This window comes from Dipodomys spectabilis, unplaced genomic scaffold (genome assembly GCF_019054845.1).
Source record: "Dipodomys spectabilis isolate Male_0828 unplaced genomic scaffold, ASM1905484v1 ptg000328l, whole genome shotgun sequence".
NCBI classification, from domain to species: domain Eukaryota; kingdom Metazoa; phylum Chordata; class Mammalia; order Rodentia; family Heteromyidae; genus Dipodomys; species Dipodomys spectabilis.
Window position 1 is genome coordinate 770,850 of NW_024871005.1, and position 18,938 is coordinate 789,787.

Here is an 18,938-nt window from a genome sequence, read left to right on the forward strand (position 1 = left end):
TGGTAACATTTTCTGCATTCAGTTTCCACAGCCAGTATGCTCTTCCTTTCATTAGTCAGTATGTTTGTATACTGCTTTGGAAATGGTTGCACCGAGTTGCCTGGTTTTGTTGTTGTCTATCTGTAAATATCTTGTGCCAACTATTTAATTCTTTCCTTTTTCCAACCCGAGCGATGCTCACACACATTCCTGTGGAGCTGACAATTTCAGAGGCAAACTGGAATTTCTTGCCTAGGATGGAGAAAACCTCTCCGTAGATTTAATTACACTGGCAGGCGGGGCACTGTAGGGAAACATCCTGTTATAAACATAACGCTTTCTGTTCTTTTCCTTTCTCTACTTTCTTTCTCTTTTGAAAGTCCCATCCTCGCCGAAAGGTTATACTGGGATGGGGTATGGAGCAGGGCGGGCGCTGTGGAGGCGGAGAGGGGATGTACGTCTCAGGATACAGGAAATACGGCAAGAGCGAAACCAGGAGGAAGCCAGCCCAGTGCCTGGAGGGGATCCGCCGCCATCTCAGATCTGTCGGCCTTGCCAGGGCCCACCGGAGAAAGCTGCAGCCCAGCTCCTATCACACATATGGGGGACCAACCTTGTGCCTCCGGGGGCTCTGCGCTCCCTCCTGGAAACACGCGGGAAGCCAAGCCTCCAAAAAAGCGCTGCCTCCTCGCGCCGCGGTGGGATTATCCAGAAGGAACTCCCATCGGAGGTAGTACAGCACTCCCCTCCGCACCTCCTCCCGCACCAGCCGGCCTGAAGTCGCACCCTCCTCCTCCGGAGAAGTAGTGAAATGTATTCCCCCCCCTACCCTACACCAGGTCAGACTCTTTGGTTCTCATCTGGGACATCCAGGCTCTCTGAAACTTAATTATGCATTTTCCCCAGATCTCTTTCCCCGGTCCTGTTTCCACAATTTCAAAATAGGAGAAAGAACATACAGGGTCTTAAATAAGCTTTCACAAAATATCCTTAGTGAAATGATGGTATGTAGTGACACCAAATAATAACTTTTGACATTTTTAGATGTGAATATTGTGGTTATATTTTTTAAAGAAATAGACGGATATTTTGATTTGTTTGAGGGGATGGGTCAAGGCTGAAGACATAATATGATCATGACTTGATAAATTTAAGCTGAGAGAAGTGTATACTTTTGTGTACATTTGAAATTTTTCCATTAAAAACGCTTAGATCAAGATCGGTGACGACGCATTGAAGAGCCTAATGTCTGTGCCCAGCACTGTGCTAAGGGGGGAGTCTGTCTAAAGGTGAGAAAGTTTAATAAGAAAAAAGGGCTAAAAGTGATCATCAAACCCAAGAGACATAACATTTGCTTGTTCAAGGTATTTAGGAAGCAGAGAGGATGGGCCAAGTCATTGCTATCAAAGAGAAAGAAGGAATTTGGGTGCACCTTAAAGGTTGAGTGGTATGTGTCATTTGAGGGGGATGATTGTTTTTTTAGGCCTAGAGTTACCGGAACAAAAGCCCTAAGTCAGGCTTGTTCTGAAAACTGCCTGGTTTTCATTGTGAATCTTTGAGGACTAGGGGATGAAGAGAGAGTGTTATACTAAGAATTATGCAGTAAAAAAAGCATACAATACTTTCAAGTAAGGAGTATTATTTGTGTTTTAGAAATCTAGTTCTTACTATCAGAAAAGCAACCCCCTATTTAAGTGAGCTTCATGGAATATGAAATAAATGAAATTTGACCTCAGTCTCAGATCTTTACAATCCAAAGGAGAGATGTTGTGTATCCTCACAGTAAACATTTATGGAGTTCTTGCAATAGGTCAACATTCTTGTTCTTGAAGGTGTAGAGGATAGATGACCAAGGCTTAGTACAAAGCAAAAAAAAAAAAAAAAAAAAGTGAAATAGGTATTCTGAGTAAAAGAGTCAGTGAATAGGGAGATAACATTGGCAACCATGGAGGCCCTGGATATTAGTGTTCAAGAAAAGAAATCCTTTTCAGGGACTGGGAAGGTGGCTCAGTGGTAGAGTGCTTGCCTTGCATTCATGAGGCCCTGGGTTCGATTCCTCAGCACCACATAAGCAGAAAAAGCCGGAAGTGGCACTGTGGCTCAAGTGGTAGAGCGCTAGCCTTGAGCTCAAGAACTGAGGGACAGCACCCAGGCCCTGAGTTCAGGCCCACAACTGGACCCCCCCCCAAAAAAAAAAAAAGAAATCCTTTTCATTCCACAGAGCTTTAGTCCCCTAAGTATTACCTCTATCAAAAGTGTTAATTGGGTGTGTTGGTGCAGGATCTAGGGAGAGCCTAGAAATCGGATCAGGTTCTTTAGCTGAAGATGTGCAGGAGCCATATGATTTTTCCGTAGTGATTCTAATCATTGAAAATTGTTAGTAGCCAATATTTGTTGAAGATGTTTGTATGTGTGAGAAACTGTCCTAATGGGTTTCACATGCTTTAATTTATTTAATCACAACTCGACCAATGAGGTTGGTGTAGACCAAGAGAAGGTTATAACTTGCCACAAATTATAGTATACCATGTAGCTGAAATGAGATTTGAATTCAGGATGTTTGGTTTCAGATTCTATAAGGAACTACACACTTTCTAATGTAACAACCATCTTATAGAAATATATCATGAAAATGGGGAAAGAGTACAGCAGGAGGATTTGGAGAGGTCACTGGAAAAAGAGATGAACTGTAACAGAAAAAAATGATTTCACCTTTTATTATTTTTCAGTTTTTGAGGGATTGCAGTATGACTCCATTTCCCTGGTGCATTTGTAAAATAATTTACCTGGTGAAGACAATGAAGATTAATTTACAATGCTACTCTGCTTTTTCTGATGTTCTACGCTTGGAGGTTGTGATTTTAAAGGTAATGTCTTTGTGAAAATTGTGCTTTGATGAGGAGGAATTTTGACACATTAAATATGACGAGCCAAGTAACCAAAAAGTTAGCACTAATGAAAAAATTTAATCTTTTCCTATATGATATCATAGCATTGACACCTAGGGATAGTGTAATCTGCAAGGTGATACTTTTAGTTACTTTTTGCTCCCTTAAAGCTTATGTTGTTACTGTAAAATAAGTTTCTTTTTCTGTGCTCTTACAAAGGGCTTGAACTCAGGGCTTCAAGCACTTGCTTACCTTTATTGCTAACAGCTAGTGCTCTACTACTTGAGCCAAACCTTGAGCCCAGCATTTTGCTAGTTAATTAAAGATAGTCTCTTGGACTTTTTGGCCTGGACTGCCTCAGATTGATCACTTTTAAGAGGTTAATTTGAGCAATGATGGTAGGTCATGCCTATAATCCTCTTGGTTTGACACCAGGCTGAGAAGAAAAGTTCAAGAAACTCCATCTCTAAAATAACCAGCAAAAATCTAAGCTGGAGGTATGGCTCAAATGGTAGATTGTCAGCTGTGAGTGAATAAGTTGAGTGAGAGTACAAGGCAATGAGTTTAAGCCCTGGTACTAGCAAAAGAAACTTGGTTCTCTGTCTTTGTCTCTCTCTTTGTCTGTCCTCTCTCTTCTGGTATTGTGGTTTGAACCTGAACTCAGGGTTTTTGTGCTTGCTCAAGCTTGCTTGTTCAGTGGGCACTCTGCTAGTTGAACCACATCTTTAGCCCAGCTTTTGGCTGGATCTCTTCTGCCTGGGGTAGCTTCACACTATGGTCTTCTGGATCTCAGCCTACTAAGTAGCTAGAATTACAGGTTGTAAGATAGCAGCACCTGGCAAATTCTTTTCTCAATAATTCTACTTCCTTAACCTGCTGTCATATCACCTACGTACTTTGTCTCTCTTTAGAACTACCCCAGCTTTTCTTGTGTGAATTCTTGATTGGTTTTCTATTGCTACCATAATAAATTTATTACAAATTCAAGAGCTCAAATTAACACATTTATTTTATACTGATAGAGGTCAAAAGTCCTGGGTGAAGTTAAAAGAGTTGGTTGGCTTTATTTCTTAGGCTCTAGGGGAAATTCTATGTCCTGCTCAATCAGCTGCTGACAACATTCTTTTAATTGTAGCTGTAGTTCTAAGACCCCTGTTTTTTTGGCTAGAGACTAGCTGTCTGCTTTTCTCAGCTTCTAGAGGCTGCCTACTGATTCTTTGGTTTGTGGTACCTCTTTTACTATCTTTAAAGCCAACACGAAAATCAGTTCCTCTTAAACTTAGAATTAGAATTTCCTTTTTCCCCTCATATCTCTTTCAGTGTCAGCCAGGAAAACGTCCTCTGTTTTTTAAAGTACATGTGTAATTAGAGTATGCTAGCCAAGTAATGCCAACAGGGCTTCTCCCTTCCTAAATCCTTAACCTAATCACAGTGGCAAAATTCCCCTTCTTTTGTAAAATAATATAATCACAGGTTCTGAGAATTATGGTATGGACATCTTTGGCTGATCTGATCCTTAGATTCTACTACAGATTTCACTATAACAGCCAGCCATAACCTGATATCTAGTATATGATCATCCATTTGTTCATTCAACCAATCAAATTAAATTCTAAGCATTTTTCTAGGTGCCAAGATTACAAAAACAAGATAGCTAACTCACTCAAGACCTTTATAAACTGGTCTGATAAATTATACTGGTAAAGATTAGCACAAACTACATAAGAGAACATAAGAAACTATATATCACATAGATTAAAAGTACCAAGAGTGATTTCTTAGGTAGATCAGTGTGTGAGCTGAGTCATTCAAAAAGGAGTCTTTATATAAAGTAAGTATGGTAAAGGGGCAAATAAGAGAGAATGTTAAATAGTGAGAATATCATGACCAAAATTTTTGAGTTCAAGATAGTCTGTTTGGGGAAGGGGTGTATGTGATGGTGCCTAAATCTACAAATCATATAGCTTCTTCGAGCAGAGAGAAAAAGCTAGCACTATAATAAGCTAGAGCATGTATATGAAAACTGTGTGCTGTGGTAAGTTTAAGGCTGACATAGATTATCTAGGAAAATCACTCCAAGGTCAACAAATTATATATGTTAATTATATCTACATGACAGCTTCACAGCAACACCTATATTAGTGTTTGATTAAATTACTGGCTGGGGACGATGGCCTAGCCAAAGAAACTTGCCAGAAGATGGATCTTGTAAGAGAAACAGAGTAAAAAGGATTGGTTTCAAATTTCTGGCTCCAGTATTAAGTAAAAACATTTATCTGAGATATAGAATACAAGAATAGGTTATTAATATTTTAACCAAGATAGCTAGGTAGGGGCTCCTGGTAAGCAGGTAAAGGATCTGAGAGTGTAGAAGTTTTGGCCAGATAATTCAATTAAGAAGCAAGTAGAGATGCTAGTTGAAACCAGAAGAGTTAATTAAATACTCCAAAAATACAGAAACAATGATGAGCTGTAGAGAATTCAGGGGCTAGCCAACTTTTAAAGACTGCCTAGAGAGAGAAGAAATAGGATGAAAGGAGAACTTGGATGTTTGATGCTGTATTTTAAGCAGTAATGTCATATATGGTAAAGGTAAAGGGTGCAGTGTTGAAAACTATTCATTTATTTGTTCACTAAGTCAGCTGGATTGTAATGGGTCAAAAAGTAATTAGCACAGTGAGACTAGCTAATGCATACCATGTGTAGGAAATAGATGAGTAGGAAAGATAAAAATTAGATAGTATAAAAACTAGCAGCCAAGGGATATAAAAAGTATTGGCAGGAGCTGTACATTGGTGGCTCACACCTGTAATCCTAGCTACTCAAGAGGCTGAGGATCATGGTTCAGATCAAGCCTGGGAAGAAAAATTCATGAGATTCTTATCTCTAATAAACTACTCAGAAAAAGCTAGAAGTGGGCTGGGAAGGTGGCTCAGTGGTTGAGAGCTTGCCTTGCATGCATGAGGCCCTGGGTTCTATTCCTCAGCACCACATAAGCAAAAAGAAAAAAACCAGAAGTGGCGCAATGGTTCTCAAGTGGTAGAGCGCTAGCCTTGAGCTGAAGAGCTGAGGGACAGCACCCAGGCCCAGAGTTCAGGCCCCACGACCAGACCCCCGCCCCCCTCCCCCAAAAAAGCTAGAAGTGGTACTGTGGCTCAAGTGGTAGAGCACTAACCTTGAGCACAAAGAGGCTCTAGGGACAGTGTCCAGGCCCTGAGTTCAAGTTCCCAGACTGGCAAAAAAAATTAAAAATTAAAAATGTTGGTAGAAAAATGTTCAAATATATTGGTTGAAAATAAGAAAAAGAGGAGTGATGATGTAGGAGGAAAGAATTTATAACTAAGAAAGAAATAGTCCTGCTTGTTAGAGGCAGTTACAGTCATAACAGTATTATTTCTTTTCTCCTTTGGATGTGACTAGTAGTGGTTTTCAATGGAGGTGCTACACTCCTGGGGGTATGGTTTAAAAATTTGTGAAATGTGTTCAGCATAGTGATTGCAGGGCTTCTTGGCATATTGTGCTTGTGCTTGTTTATAAATTTAGTCCTGCAATATGTGGACTAGTCCATGCAATGAGGAATGTTTCTATATCCCAAACATTTTTTAATATCCTGTTGTAAGCTTATATAGGCAAATCAATTTGTATTAATTCCATTTTAAGTACATATAAGCAAGTTTTAATGTACCCTGATTTTTCAGGAATACAACTCCAATGAAAACCAAAATAAGATCTTACATTTTCTTCAGAATCTTACCCAGAATGTTTAACATTTTAAAAAGCCCCATCCCCAACCCAAATGCTGCTCTTGGATATTTGAGATACCAGGAACCACATGTCTGTATCAATCAGCATTTGTAGCTATACATTTACAGACATTCACTTTATATTTTCCTCCATACTTCACCACTCAGCTTTGACAAATTGCAACACATTTTATTTCATTATGAATTTCTTTATTTGTTTCTTCTTTTTCTTTTATTTTTTTGGTGGTAGTGGGGCTTCAACTCAGGGCTAATGCTTGCTTGTCATTCTTTTTTTTTTCTCCTGTCGGTCATGGGACTTGAACTCTGGACGTGGGCACTGTCCCTCAGCTCTTCAGCTCAAGGCTAGCACTCTACCATTTGAGGCACAGCACCACTTCCGGTTTTCTGGCAGTTATTTGGAGATAAGAGTCTCACAGACTTTCCTGCCTGGGCTGGCTTTGAACTGTGATTCTCAAATCTCAGCCTCCTAAGTAGCTAGGATTACAGGCATGAGCCACCAGCACCCAGCCTCCTTGTCATTCTTGTTTGTGATTGGTGCCCTATCATTTGAGTGATGTCTCCAATTCCAAATTTTGTTCATTTATTAAAGATGGAAACGTTTCAATTTTTCTGCCCAGGCTGGCTTCAAACCACAGTCCTTCAAATCTCAGCCTCCTAAATAGCTACATTAGAGTTGTGAGCCACCAGAGCTCAATTTCAAAGTGCTTTTTAATCTCTTTAATTTTACAGCTATAATACAGTCAACTAGGTACTAAAATAGTTAAGAAAGAGTAAATCCAACCAGAGGAACAGACAAGAAAGAATGAAAATGATGAGAAGTTTTAAGTAGAAATGCTTTGTGGTCACTCTGATGTTCAGATGCAGTGAATAGCTTTCTTTTCTGTAACATTCTTCTCACTCCCCCTTTATATATGTGACTGTTGTTTCTCACTACCTTTTTTTTTTTAATGAATGCATACTACCCCCTCTCCTTGGATCTTTGTACATGGTGGGTCCTGAATCCCCTTGCCTTATTCTTTTTTTCAGGCAAGTCTTGCTGTGTAGCCCTGTCTGGCATCACACTCATGATTCTCTTGCTACCACCTCCCAAGTGCTAGGGTTGCAAGTGTGCACTGTACTTGGCTTCTCTCTGTTTTATTACTTCTGCTTAATAAGCTCACTCACTGTTCTGAGTTAAACATACATGCACATATATAGATATATGCATATATGCATTTATATCTATATGTATACATGTGTGCTCAATTATCTGTATTAGTTCTCTGCATACACTATATATTATCTACAAATATACACATTCCTACATACATACAACTCCTAAACTTGAAGACTTTATGCCAGGCTACAGACTCATCCTCTGCTGACTCTGGATGCCTTAAAGAGACTTTACATTGAACATGTCCAAAACTGAATCATCACAGATGTCTTTATTCTTATGACAGCAGGGTATCATGCCATGTTTCTCCTGTCTCACACCTCCACTATCTAATCTGTTGCCAGGTCCTAATGAATATTCCTTTTCTTTTCTTTTCTTTTCTATTCTCAAAGCCTTCCTCTACTATGGTTTAGACTTTCAACATTTCTGTATTAAACCATCATATTTTTCTAATAGCTGTCCTGCTCACAGCCTTTAGAAAGACTTTCATAAAATAAATATTCTATCTAACCCTATCATTTCCCTACTTAAATCCTTTTATGATTTTCTGCTTTCTATTATGGCCTTAGCATGGCTTGAAAGATTCTCTATAGTATGTCTCTTAGTTAAGCCTTGTCTGTTGCCATTAATCCTGACATATCACCAACTATACATGAACTTTACTTTTTTGTTGTTGATGGTCCTGGGGCTCGAACTCAAGATCTGGACACTGTCCTTCAGCTTTTTTGCTTATGGCTAGCACTCTACCACTTAAGCAAAAGTGTTCCTCTTCCCATTTTGATGGCTAATTAGAGATAAGAGTCTCACAGACTTTCCTACCCAGGGTGGCTTTGAATTGTGATCCTCAGATCTCAGCCTCCTGAGTAGCTAGGATTATAGGCATGAGACACCGGTGCCTGGAAATATATGAGTTTTTTTTTTTTAATTGTGAAAGTACCGTACAGAGGGGTTACAATTACATGGGCAAGATAATGAGTACATTTCTTATCAAGCATTGTTGCCTCCTCCTTTGCTTCCCTTCCCCCCGCCCCTCCCCGGCCAAAGTTGTAAAGTTCATTTTTTGACATGACTTGTACATCTCATTGTTGCAATGGGTCCACCTGTATCCCTATTTAAGCGATTTGTTTTTTCTCTTCTCCTCCACAAATTATACCAACATCAAATACAGTGAAAGCAGGGGTTATACTGTGGGGGAGGGACATACAAAGCAACAAAGAAATCATCTTATAAACATGTTAGAAACAATCACATGATAGAAAAACACTTGAATACTTATCTTGGGGTTCATTTCACCTAATATCAACTTATCTGACCTTTTCTGCTTGTCTCAGACATATACTAGTTATTGCAAATAAGGGAAACCATGGGATCTATGTTTCTTTGGGCCTAGTTTACTTCACTTAATATAATTTTTTCCAAGTCTTTTCATTTCCTAACAAATGGGGCAATGCTATTCTTTCTGATGGAGGCATAGAATTCCATTGTGTATATATACCACATTTTCTTGATCCATTCATCTACTGAGGGGCATCTGGTTTGGTTCCATATCTTAGCTATGGTAAATAGTGCTGCAATAAACATAGTTGTGCTGGTAGCTTTAGTATGGTCTTGACCTCAAAGAAACAACTGCCTAATAAATAAGTGGGCTAAAGACTTAAAGAGAAACTTCTCTGAAGAGGAAAGAAGGATGGCCAATAGACATATGAAGAAATGCTCAACCTCCCTAGCCATAAAAGAAATGCAAATCAAAACAACATTGTGATACCACATCACCACAGTTAGAATGGCTATAATCAAGAACTCTAATAACAACAGATGCTGGAGGGGATTTGGACAGAAGGGAACCTTACTGCATTGTTGGTGGGAGTGTAAACTTGTTCAACCACTTTGGAAAGTAGTATGGAGGTTCCTCAAAAGACTCCACATAGAGCTCCCCTATGACCCAGCAATCCCAATTTTGGGCATTTACCTAAATGATCACAAATGAGTTTTTTTAAAAAAAAAAGTTTTATTTTATATGCCACTAGAGTCTTCTGGAACTTAAGTGTTATTTCATAAACATTTCTTTGTTCATTTGGCTTGCTAATATCTTTATAACCTTGGCTACCTCACAGACTTCTTTTATTAAAGACCTACTTATCTGTTATAGCTTCTGGAAATTTTACTCTCATTCCCTGTCTTCAGCATCAAGAATTATGACTTTTCTGTTATTTCTGTGTCCAAATTTGCATATACAAAAAAAAACCAGGGCTGGGAATATGGCTTAGTGGTAGAGTGTTTGCCAGATATTCCGTAATCCCTGAGTTCAATTCCTCAGTACCACATAAACAGAAAACCTGGAAGTAGTGCTGTGGCTCAAGTGGTAGAGGGCTAGTCTTGAGCAAAAGAAGCTCAGGGACAGGGCTGGGAAGGTGGCTCAGTGGTAGAGTGATTCCCTTGAATGCATGAGGCCCTGGGTTCGATTCTTCAGCACCACATAAGCAGAAAAAATTGGAAGTGGCACTGTGGCTCAACTGGTAGTGTGCTAACCTTGAGCTGAAGAGCTGAGGGACAGTGCCCAGGCCCAGGCCCTGAGTTCAAGCCCCAGGACTGGCAAAAAAAAAAAAAAAAAAAAAAAAAAAAAACCTGAAAAAACAAGTGGTAGCTGCATGTTGAGATTTCAGTATAGCCTAATTCTATTTGGTTGGTTGTGAATGTGAAATAGAAATAGAGTGCAGAACAGTATTAATTTGGTTTTGTTAGGTTTGTTCTGTGTGTGTGTGCATGTGTGCATGCGTGCGTGTGTGTGTGTGTGTGTGTGTGTGTGTGTGTGTGTGTGTGTGTGTGTTGTGATCCTGGAACTTGAACTCAGGGCTTGTGCACTGTTTTTTAGCATTTTCACTCAAGGCTGACACTCACTTGAGCCACAGCTCCATTTCTGTCATTTGCTGGTTAGTTGGAGTTAAGAGTCTTGTGAACTTTCCTGCCAGGCCTGACTTCGAACCATGGTCCTCAGATCTTCGCCTCCTGAATAGCTAGAATTACAGGCATGAGCCACCAGTGCCTGGATGACTTTTGCTTTTCTTAAATTGTAATAAAATTGACCTTGGGAATTTAGAGATCTCTGGCCTATTGGAATGTATTAAGGTCAAGGGCAAGATTAACCTCACTCTTTGCCATCTGTAGGGCACACTCAGAGTCCTTGAATGCACCAAAGGGCCATCCCCAGAAACCAAGCAACTTGTGTTGATTCTCATTCCTTGTATAGGTTACTGTCTAGAAAAGAGTCACAGGAATAAATCCATCTAGAACTAGGACTGGCATGAGTCTGGCATGAGTCTGCCAAATCTTCCTCTTTTCTCTCCTCTTCCTCTTTAGTTACTTCTTCCTCTTTCCCTTATTCTTCCTTCTTCTGCTCATGTTTTTCTACCTCCTAAATAGCCCTGTTCATTTGGACAGAGGGCATAGTAAGGACCGAAGAAGTGCTCTTCATAGAGGTCACAAGTCTCTTCAATGTTTTGTGGCTGCTTGGTGCCTCCTGTGAAGCACACACTCTTGGCCTACCAACCTGTGGCTGAATGGGCTGGCCTTTGCTGGCTGCTTGGGTGTGGCAGCCCAAGGTAGTATGGCCTCTAGCTGAATCCCCAGTCCAATAGCAAAATGATGAGCAAGCCAGCACTGTGACTAGCCTCTTCTGCTGTGGAAAACTGACCTATCGTTTAAATTCTCCTGGGGAATCACAGAGAGCTAGATGGTGTGTCATTTGCCTTTTCCTTCTTAGAAGAGCAGGAGTCAAGGAACATGGACAGGTTCAGAGAAAAGAGTATTTATTCCCAGTGGCTGATAGGAAGTTCCACTTCCTAAGCTGAGTCATATTGCTGCTGCTACTGCCTATGCTGTCTCAGGGCCTCTGGAAATCCTGCTCTCCCCTGAGGCCTGCTGGCAAGCAATCTTTCCTCTGATCTGTTGTCAGGGAAACCCTAACTTGTCCTTAGTTCACTCAGTCTGGTACTTGACAGAAGGGAACTATCCCTCCTCCTGCCTGGGATTTTCAGGTACCATTTCTGATGGATGACCCTGTGGCTTTACAAAAGACAGTCGCCTCTTTCCCTAGCCCCACCTTGCCTTTTTTTTTTTTTAATTGTAAAGATACTATACAGAGGGTTACAGTTGCATGAGTGAGGTAATGAGTACACTTCCTCTTGAACATTGTTACCCCCTCCATTGTTTTCCCCCTACCATCCCCTCCCTCCCTCCCTTCCCCGAGGTTCTTTTTTTTTTTTGATTGTGATTAAGTGATTACATAATTTCCGGAAATTCACAGTATTGTGGAATAATGATGCTCATTTAAAGTCACAAGTTCATTCTAACTTTCCTGGAGCAAATTGTCTATCACAGTCTGTAATATATAACGGTGTTCGCATGTTATATACCATATATGTGATCAGCAGGATGGGGATATTTAGTAGTGGTTCAACCAGATGAGCGGGAGTTCTTTGTTTCTTAAGTCCTGTTAGTTTTGTCATATCACCTAACATTTTGGATTTAGCATCCACTTATCAGGGAGACCATGTACCGTTTGTCTCTTTGTTCTTGGCTAACCTCGCTCAACATGATTCCTTCTAGCTCCATCCATTTCCCTGCAAATGCCATTATTTTGTCATTTCTAATGGCTGCATAATACTCCATTGTGTATAGATACAACAATTTTTGGATCCATTCATCTGTGGTGGGGCATCTAGTTTGTTTCCATATCCTAGCTATTGTGAACAGTGCTGCAATAAACATGGAGGTGCACGTGTCCTTGTGTATTTTGGTTCCTGTTGTTCAGGGTAGATGCCTAGAAGTGGTATGACTGGGTCGTAAGGGAGGTCAATCTTTAACTTTCTAAGGACCCTCCAGACTGCTTTCCAAAGTGGTTGTATAAGTGTACATTCCCACCAGCAGTGTAATAGGGTTCCTCTTTCTTCACATCCCCTCCAGCATTTGTTGTTGGCTGATTTGTGGATGTGGGACATTCTGACTGGGGTAAGGTGGTATCTCAGGGTTGTCTTTATTTGCATTTCCTTCACCACCAGGGATGATGTGTTTCTTTGCCATTTTTATTTCTTCATTTGAGAAGTCCCTCTTTAGTTCCCTTGCCCATTTAGTAATTGGTTTGTTAGGTTTGGGAGGGATTAGTTTCTTGAGTTCCCTGTATATACAGGATGTTAACCCCTTGTCTGATATATTGCTGGTAAATATTTTTTCCCAATTAGTTGGTTGTCTTTCTAGCTTAGTTGCGATAGATTTAGCTGTGCAGAAGCTTTTTATTTTAAGGTAGTCCCATTTGTCGAGTCTCTCTCCAACTTGTTGTGACCCTGGGACTCTGTCCAGGAAGTTCCTTCCTGTGCCTATTAGTTCAAGTGTCTCTCCTACTCTGTCCTGCAGTAGTTTCAGAGATTCAGGTTTAATGTTAAGGTCTTTAATCCATTTTGAGTTGATGTTGGTGCATGGTGATAGGCTGGGGTCCACTTTTAGTTTTCTGCATGTGGCTGCCCAGTTTTCCCAGCACCAGCGGTTGAAGAGGCTGTGTTTCTTCCATTGTATGTCTTTGGCTCCTTTGTCGAATATCAGCTGGCTGTAGGCCTGTGGATTTATATCTGGATCTTCTATTCTGTTCCATTGGTCTTCGGGTCTGTTTTTGTGCCAGTACCATGCTGTCTTTGTGATTATAGCTCTGTAGTAGAGTTTGAAGTTCGGCATGGATAGCCCTCCCATATTGTCTTTATCCCCTAGAATTGTTTTGGCTATTCTAGGTCTTTTGTTGTTCCATATAAATTTTTGGACTGTTTTCTGTATTTCAGTGATGTACGTCATTGGGATTTTAATAGGAATTGCATTGAATTTGTATATTAGTTTTGGAAGTATTACCATCTTTACTATATTAAGTCGGCCTATCCAGGAGCATGGGAGGTCTTTCCATTTCCTAGTGTCTTCTGCAGTTTCTTTCTTTAACTTTTTATAGTTCTCATTAAATAGTTCTTTTACATCTTTGGTTAGGTTAATTCCTAAATATTTTATTTTTTGTGAGGTTATTGTGAGTGGGGTTGCTCCCTTTATTTCCCTCTCTTCCTGTGCGTTATCAGTGTATAGGAAGGCAACTGATTTTTGTGGGTTTATTTTGTATCCTGCTATTTTGCCGAAGTGATTTATGATTTCTAAGAGTTTGGGGATGGATTTTTTGGGATCGTGGAGGTATAGTATCATGTCGTCTGCAAAAAGGGATAGTTTAACTTCTTCTTTCCCTATGCGGATCCCTTTAATGTCTTTTTCTTGCCTTATTGCCCTGGCTAAGGGTTCTAAGACTATATTGAAGAGGAGTGGAGACAGTGGGCATCCTTGCCTTGTTCCTGATTTTAGGAGAATTGGTTGTAGCTTTTCCCCATTAAGTATAATATTGGCTATTGGTCTGTCATAAATGGCTTTTATTGTTTTTAGAAATGTTCCTTCTATTCCTATTTTCTCCAGAGCTTTTAGCATGAATGAATGTTGAATTTTATCGAAGGCCTTTTCTGCATCTGTGGCGATAATCATGTGATTCTTCACCTTGGCTCTGTTGATATGTTGGATTACATTTATTGACTTACGTTTGTTAAACCATCCCTGTGTCTCTGGGATGAAGCCTACCTGGTCATAGTGTATTATTTTTTTTATGTGTTTCTGGATTCTGTTAGCTAGAATCTTGTTAAGGATCTTTGCATCTGTGTTCATCAAGGAAATTGGCCTGTAATTCTCCTTTTTTGGTTGGGTCTTTGCCTGGTTTGGGGATGAGTGTGATATTGGCTTCGTAGAATGAGTTTGGGATAGCTCCTTCCTTCTCTGTTTCTCTGAAGAGCTTGAGGAGTATGGGTATTAGTTCTTGTTTAAAGGTCTTATAGAATTCTGCTGTGAATCCATCTGGTCCTGGGCTTTTTTTTGTTGGAAGACTTTTGATAGCTTCCTGTATCTCATTATAGGCCCACCTTGCCTTTTGTGGCCTGAAAAATACCAGTTACAGAGCCCCTACCTCACCTTCAGCTAGGCACCTTCATCCTCTTGGTCATTCTGAGGACATACTTGCAAGAGTAACCAAGTTTACCCTGGAGTGACCTGTTAGTATGGGTGCTTGTGCACAGACCACTAGCTAGAAAGCAATCCCATGAACCAGATCAGGTAAGGAGATTGCATATTCTTCTATGAAGCAGCACATGCCTCCTAGACAAGGATGTAGGCCCCTTGCTTGTATGCAGTTTACTTCCCTCCCCTCCACTACTCTCCTTCCCCCTGTTCAAGCAGCAAACTCTTGCAGTGCAATGACCATAGACGGGTGAAAGCACCCTGGACCATCAGGGCTATAGAAATGTTTGAACCATTCTGCAAGTCCAGGGAAGTCAGAAGGGACCACCCAAGACCTCCCAGTAGTATCTACCTCATGTAAAAGACCCTGGGCACACATTTGTTTCTGGTGGGTAGGCCTCAAAAGACAAGATTCATAGGTGGCTTTCCCTAGAATGACATTGGTGTGTTCACAGCTATGCATTCAGTTGGCTTACAAATTGAGATCTCAGTCATCCTACACATGGGAATTGTTAGACAGGAATTGCTAGGCAGGCTGGTAGGCTGGCAGGCTTCAGTTGTACCCAGTAACAGGTCTCTTCTGTCGCTTAGTTTATCTGAATCCCTTCGTGAATGTGTCTGTGTGTGCACACATGCACATATCTGGAGCTTAAACTCAGGGCTAGGACTGTCGCCCTCAGCTTTTTCCCTTCAGGCTGGCATACTACTACTTGAGCCACAGCTCCACTTCTGGCTTTTTGGTGATTAATTGGAAATCAGAGTCTCAGATTTTTCTGTTGGGGCTGGCTTTGTACTGAGTTCTTCAGATCTTAACCTCCTGAGTAGTTAGGATTTCAGACATGAGCCACCAATGCCTGGCTTTTCCATGTTTTAATCCTTGGGTGAGGAAGTTGAAGTAAGAGCAGTGGAGGAATATCTTTGGAGTGGAGGGATATCTTTGGAGTTGGTTGGGGGTGGGGTGAGTTGGCACCAGACAGATCTTTGACTTCTCAGTCTGACCTCTGGCAACCATACATTAATGACCCTGTAAATAAAGTGAGAAGTTGGAAGGTAAGTTAAGCCATTACATTCAGAGTGTCCATGCAGATAGGCCAACTCAAGGAGCAGAGAGCCTTTGTACAGGGACAGTTTGGAAACCAAATAATGATCTGTCTGTGAGGGTTTCATAACTTCCTCATGCATTAAGTGCCTGGAAAGCAGTGTGCTGCAAAAACCCTGGTGCTTTCCACAGTGCATGCTGAATGACTTCTCTCTCTGCTTGCACATTCCCAGAAGTAAAGGCCACATTGAGAATTTATGGAGCTTGATGATCAACTTGAAAGTTGACCTCCTAGGAGATTGCAGTTGTTGTAACTCTCCTATGGATTCTTTGAAGTGAAGAGTCAAAGTTTGACATACTCTTCCAATATTAATTTTGTTCCTACAAGTAGAATAACAGTTAAATATTTTGAGGCAAAACTAAAAATCAAAACTGAAAATATTAAATGGGAAGAGCCACCTCTGTTCTGTAGCGTGTAAACTGTGGATCTTCTTTCCTGGTCTGTACTAACCACAAAACCACTTTTGGTAAGTGTTTAGGTGGGAAGATAGGTAGGTGATAATGTGGGAAGAAATGAGTACAGGGATCTAGACAAAAAAAGTGAGAACATCCTCAACCCCTTTCCCCTCCAAGTGTCATGTCATCTTTTTTGTTTTCCTTAAACATCTGCAATTAATTACTTCCTCTTCCTTTTTTTCTCTGTCCTGTTTCCTCATAGCACAGATCTAGTTTCTTATTTCATTCACCTCGTATATTTTATGGACATTAATCCTTATTCTATTTGAAAAATAAATTTCTCTGATTCATCTGTATTGACTATAAATTGCCATTCATGTGTATGAGTATCTTCTACTGATATGTTGGCCACATGAATTTATTATCACATTATTTTCTTTTCTCTGAGTGCTGTCTGAGTTGGTTTTAGATCTGTAAGCTTTGGGGGAAATTAAAGGATATAAATTATTTTGTTGTATTCTGATTCTGGGACTTGAACTTAGAGCCTGAGTGCTGTCCCTCAGCTTTTTTGCTCAAGAAAAGCTCTCTACTACTTGATCCAAAGCTCCACTTCTGTTTTTTTTTGTTGTTGTTGGTTTTATTTTTTTTTTCTTTTTGATGGTTAATTGGAGATAAGAGTCTTACAGACTATCTTCCCTGGGTTGGCTTCAAACTATGATCCTTAGAGCTCAGCCTCCTGAATAGCTAGGATTTCAACCCTGAGTCACCAGCTCCCAGCCTAAGAATATTAATTTTAAAATATTTAAAATTATGCTGGTCATTTTGTAACATTTTCTCGAATTTTTGTTTTATCATAGTTAATTGATATATGTGCCAATCAACTTAGTTTGTAGAAAATATTGTCTGTTTTTCTGTACCTTTAGTTACTTAAGCAGTTATAATCTGCTTTAGATATAATCAGAGTTGCTTTGATTGTATACAGATACTTGTCTCATACCTGCAAGTATTGTATACAAACCAAAAGGGAAAATATTTTCCTTTGTATTATGTATTCAATGTTCTTTTATTTTTTGTAAGTTGTATGTTTGAAGTTTTCATCATGTCTAAAAACCAGACAATCAAATGGAAAATTATTTTATGAAAATATTGGTTAAATAAAGACAGGGCTTCTCCAAGTAGCCACGACTGGCCTGAAACTCTCTATGTAGCCCAGACTGCCTTTGGACTCATGATTCTTCTGCACAGCCTCTGAAATGATGCAGTTGCAGGTTTGTGCTACCACCACATGGCTTTATTTAATTTTTGTTAACACAAAAATCACAATTTTATAAAATGTGTGACTTGATTTGGATACATCTTCCTCATTCATCATGAAAGTCTGACAGGCATAAAAAAATCTTGCCTTTAAAAACTTAAATTATTTAAATATTAGTGAATCAAACACTACATCATAAGTATATAGGTAATTGGTTGAGCACTTGCTTATCGTGCAAGATCCTGTGTTTGATCCTTAGCACCACATTTCCGCCCCCCCCTCCCCGAAAAAATCCCTCCACAGACACAAAATCATGACATTAATTCAAGACTGGAAAGAAAATTTAAACCTACTTAGCAAAAATAGGTGTCAATTTTACAAAGACTTCTTTTTTTTAAACCTGGATTAGAAACTGATTTTATTTTTTAGTATATTTTTTTATTGTAAAGATACTGTACAAAGATCTCTTATAGAGATTAACATACAGTTCATCTTTGAACTAGAAAATAGTGGGTGATCATGAGAAAGGAATTAAAGATGAATGAATCATTTAAAATTGTTAATCTGGGTGCCTGTGGTTCACACCTATAATCCTAGCTGCTCAGGAGGCTGAGATCTGGGGATCACAGTTCCAGACCACCCCAGGCAGGAAAGTTTATGTAACTCTTATCCCCAATTAATCACCAAAAAGGCCAGAAGTGAGCTGTGGGTGAAGTGGTTAAGTGCTAGCCTTGAACAAAAAAGCTCATGGACAGTGCCCAGGCTCTAAGTTCAAGCCCCAGTACCAGTACAAAAAGTTATTTATATGCTATTATGTTAATTTTTTTAAAATTTTTATTTTTTATAGTGAAAATACTGCACAGAGGGGTTACAATTACATGGGCAAGATAATGAGTACATTTCTTAAATCACACACCAAATAAGATTCATCAACTTTATAAATTTAAGGTATGATAAGACCTAGTTTTGTTTGAGGTCTTGATCTCTTTGAAACATGGATGGAAGAATGGTTTACTTTACCCATTTTGAGAGAGCACATATCTGAAGGTTCTAGCAATGGATCCAGTCAGTCTCAGTCCTAGATCAAAAATTCCCCTTGTTTGTACTGTTACCAGCTAATCTGTGATGGCTTCACCTGTACTGATGATGTTCAGAGACTTCTTTGTCTTGTGATTCCCTAAACAATATCATGAACAACTATTTATATACCATTTACATTGTGTTAGGTATTACAGGTAATCTACAAATGATCTGAATTAAATAGGAAGACTAAGGGTTTATGTAGGTTATATGGAAATACCATTTCATTTTATTTTATTATGTG

At 39.7% G+C, this 18,938-nt stretch overlaps 1 protein-coding gene across 4 annotated transcripts in view; it reads left to right on the forward strand.

Annotated features, from left to right (window-relative positions):
• The first annotated feature begins 489 nt into the window (after positions 1 to 489).
• The window catches only part of Nbdy (negative regulator of P-body association), a 38,557-nt gene continuing 20,108 nt past the window's right edge, over positions 490 to 18,938 (forward strand). For 2 of the 4 annotated variants that reach the window (XM_042702531.1, XM_042702530.1), the window contains exons 1-2: positions 490 to 818; positions 2,709 to 2,846. In XM_042702531.1, coding sequence (XP_042558465.1) covers positions 580 to 786 — 207 coding nt within the window. In that variant the 5' untranslated portion in view covers positions 490 to 579 and the 3' untranslated portion in view covers positions 787 to 818; positions 2,709 to 2,846. Of the gene's footprint in view, positions 819 to 2,708; positions 2,852 to 5,925; positions 5,937 to 7,657; positions 7,736 to 18,938 lie in introns of those variants that run through there. The other 2 variants (XM_042702532.1, XM_042702533.1) reach the window with 2 other exon arrangements.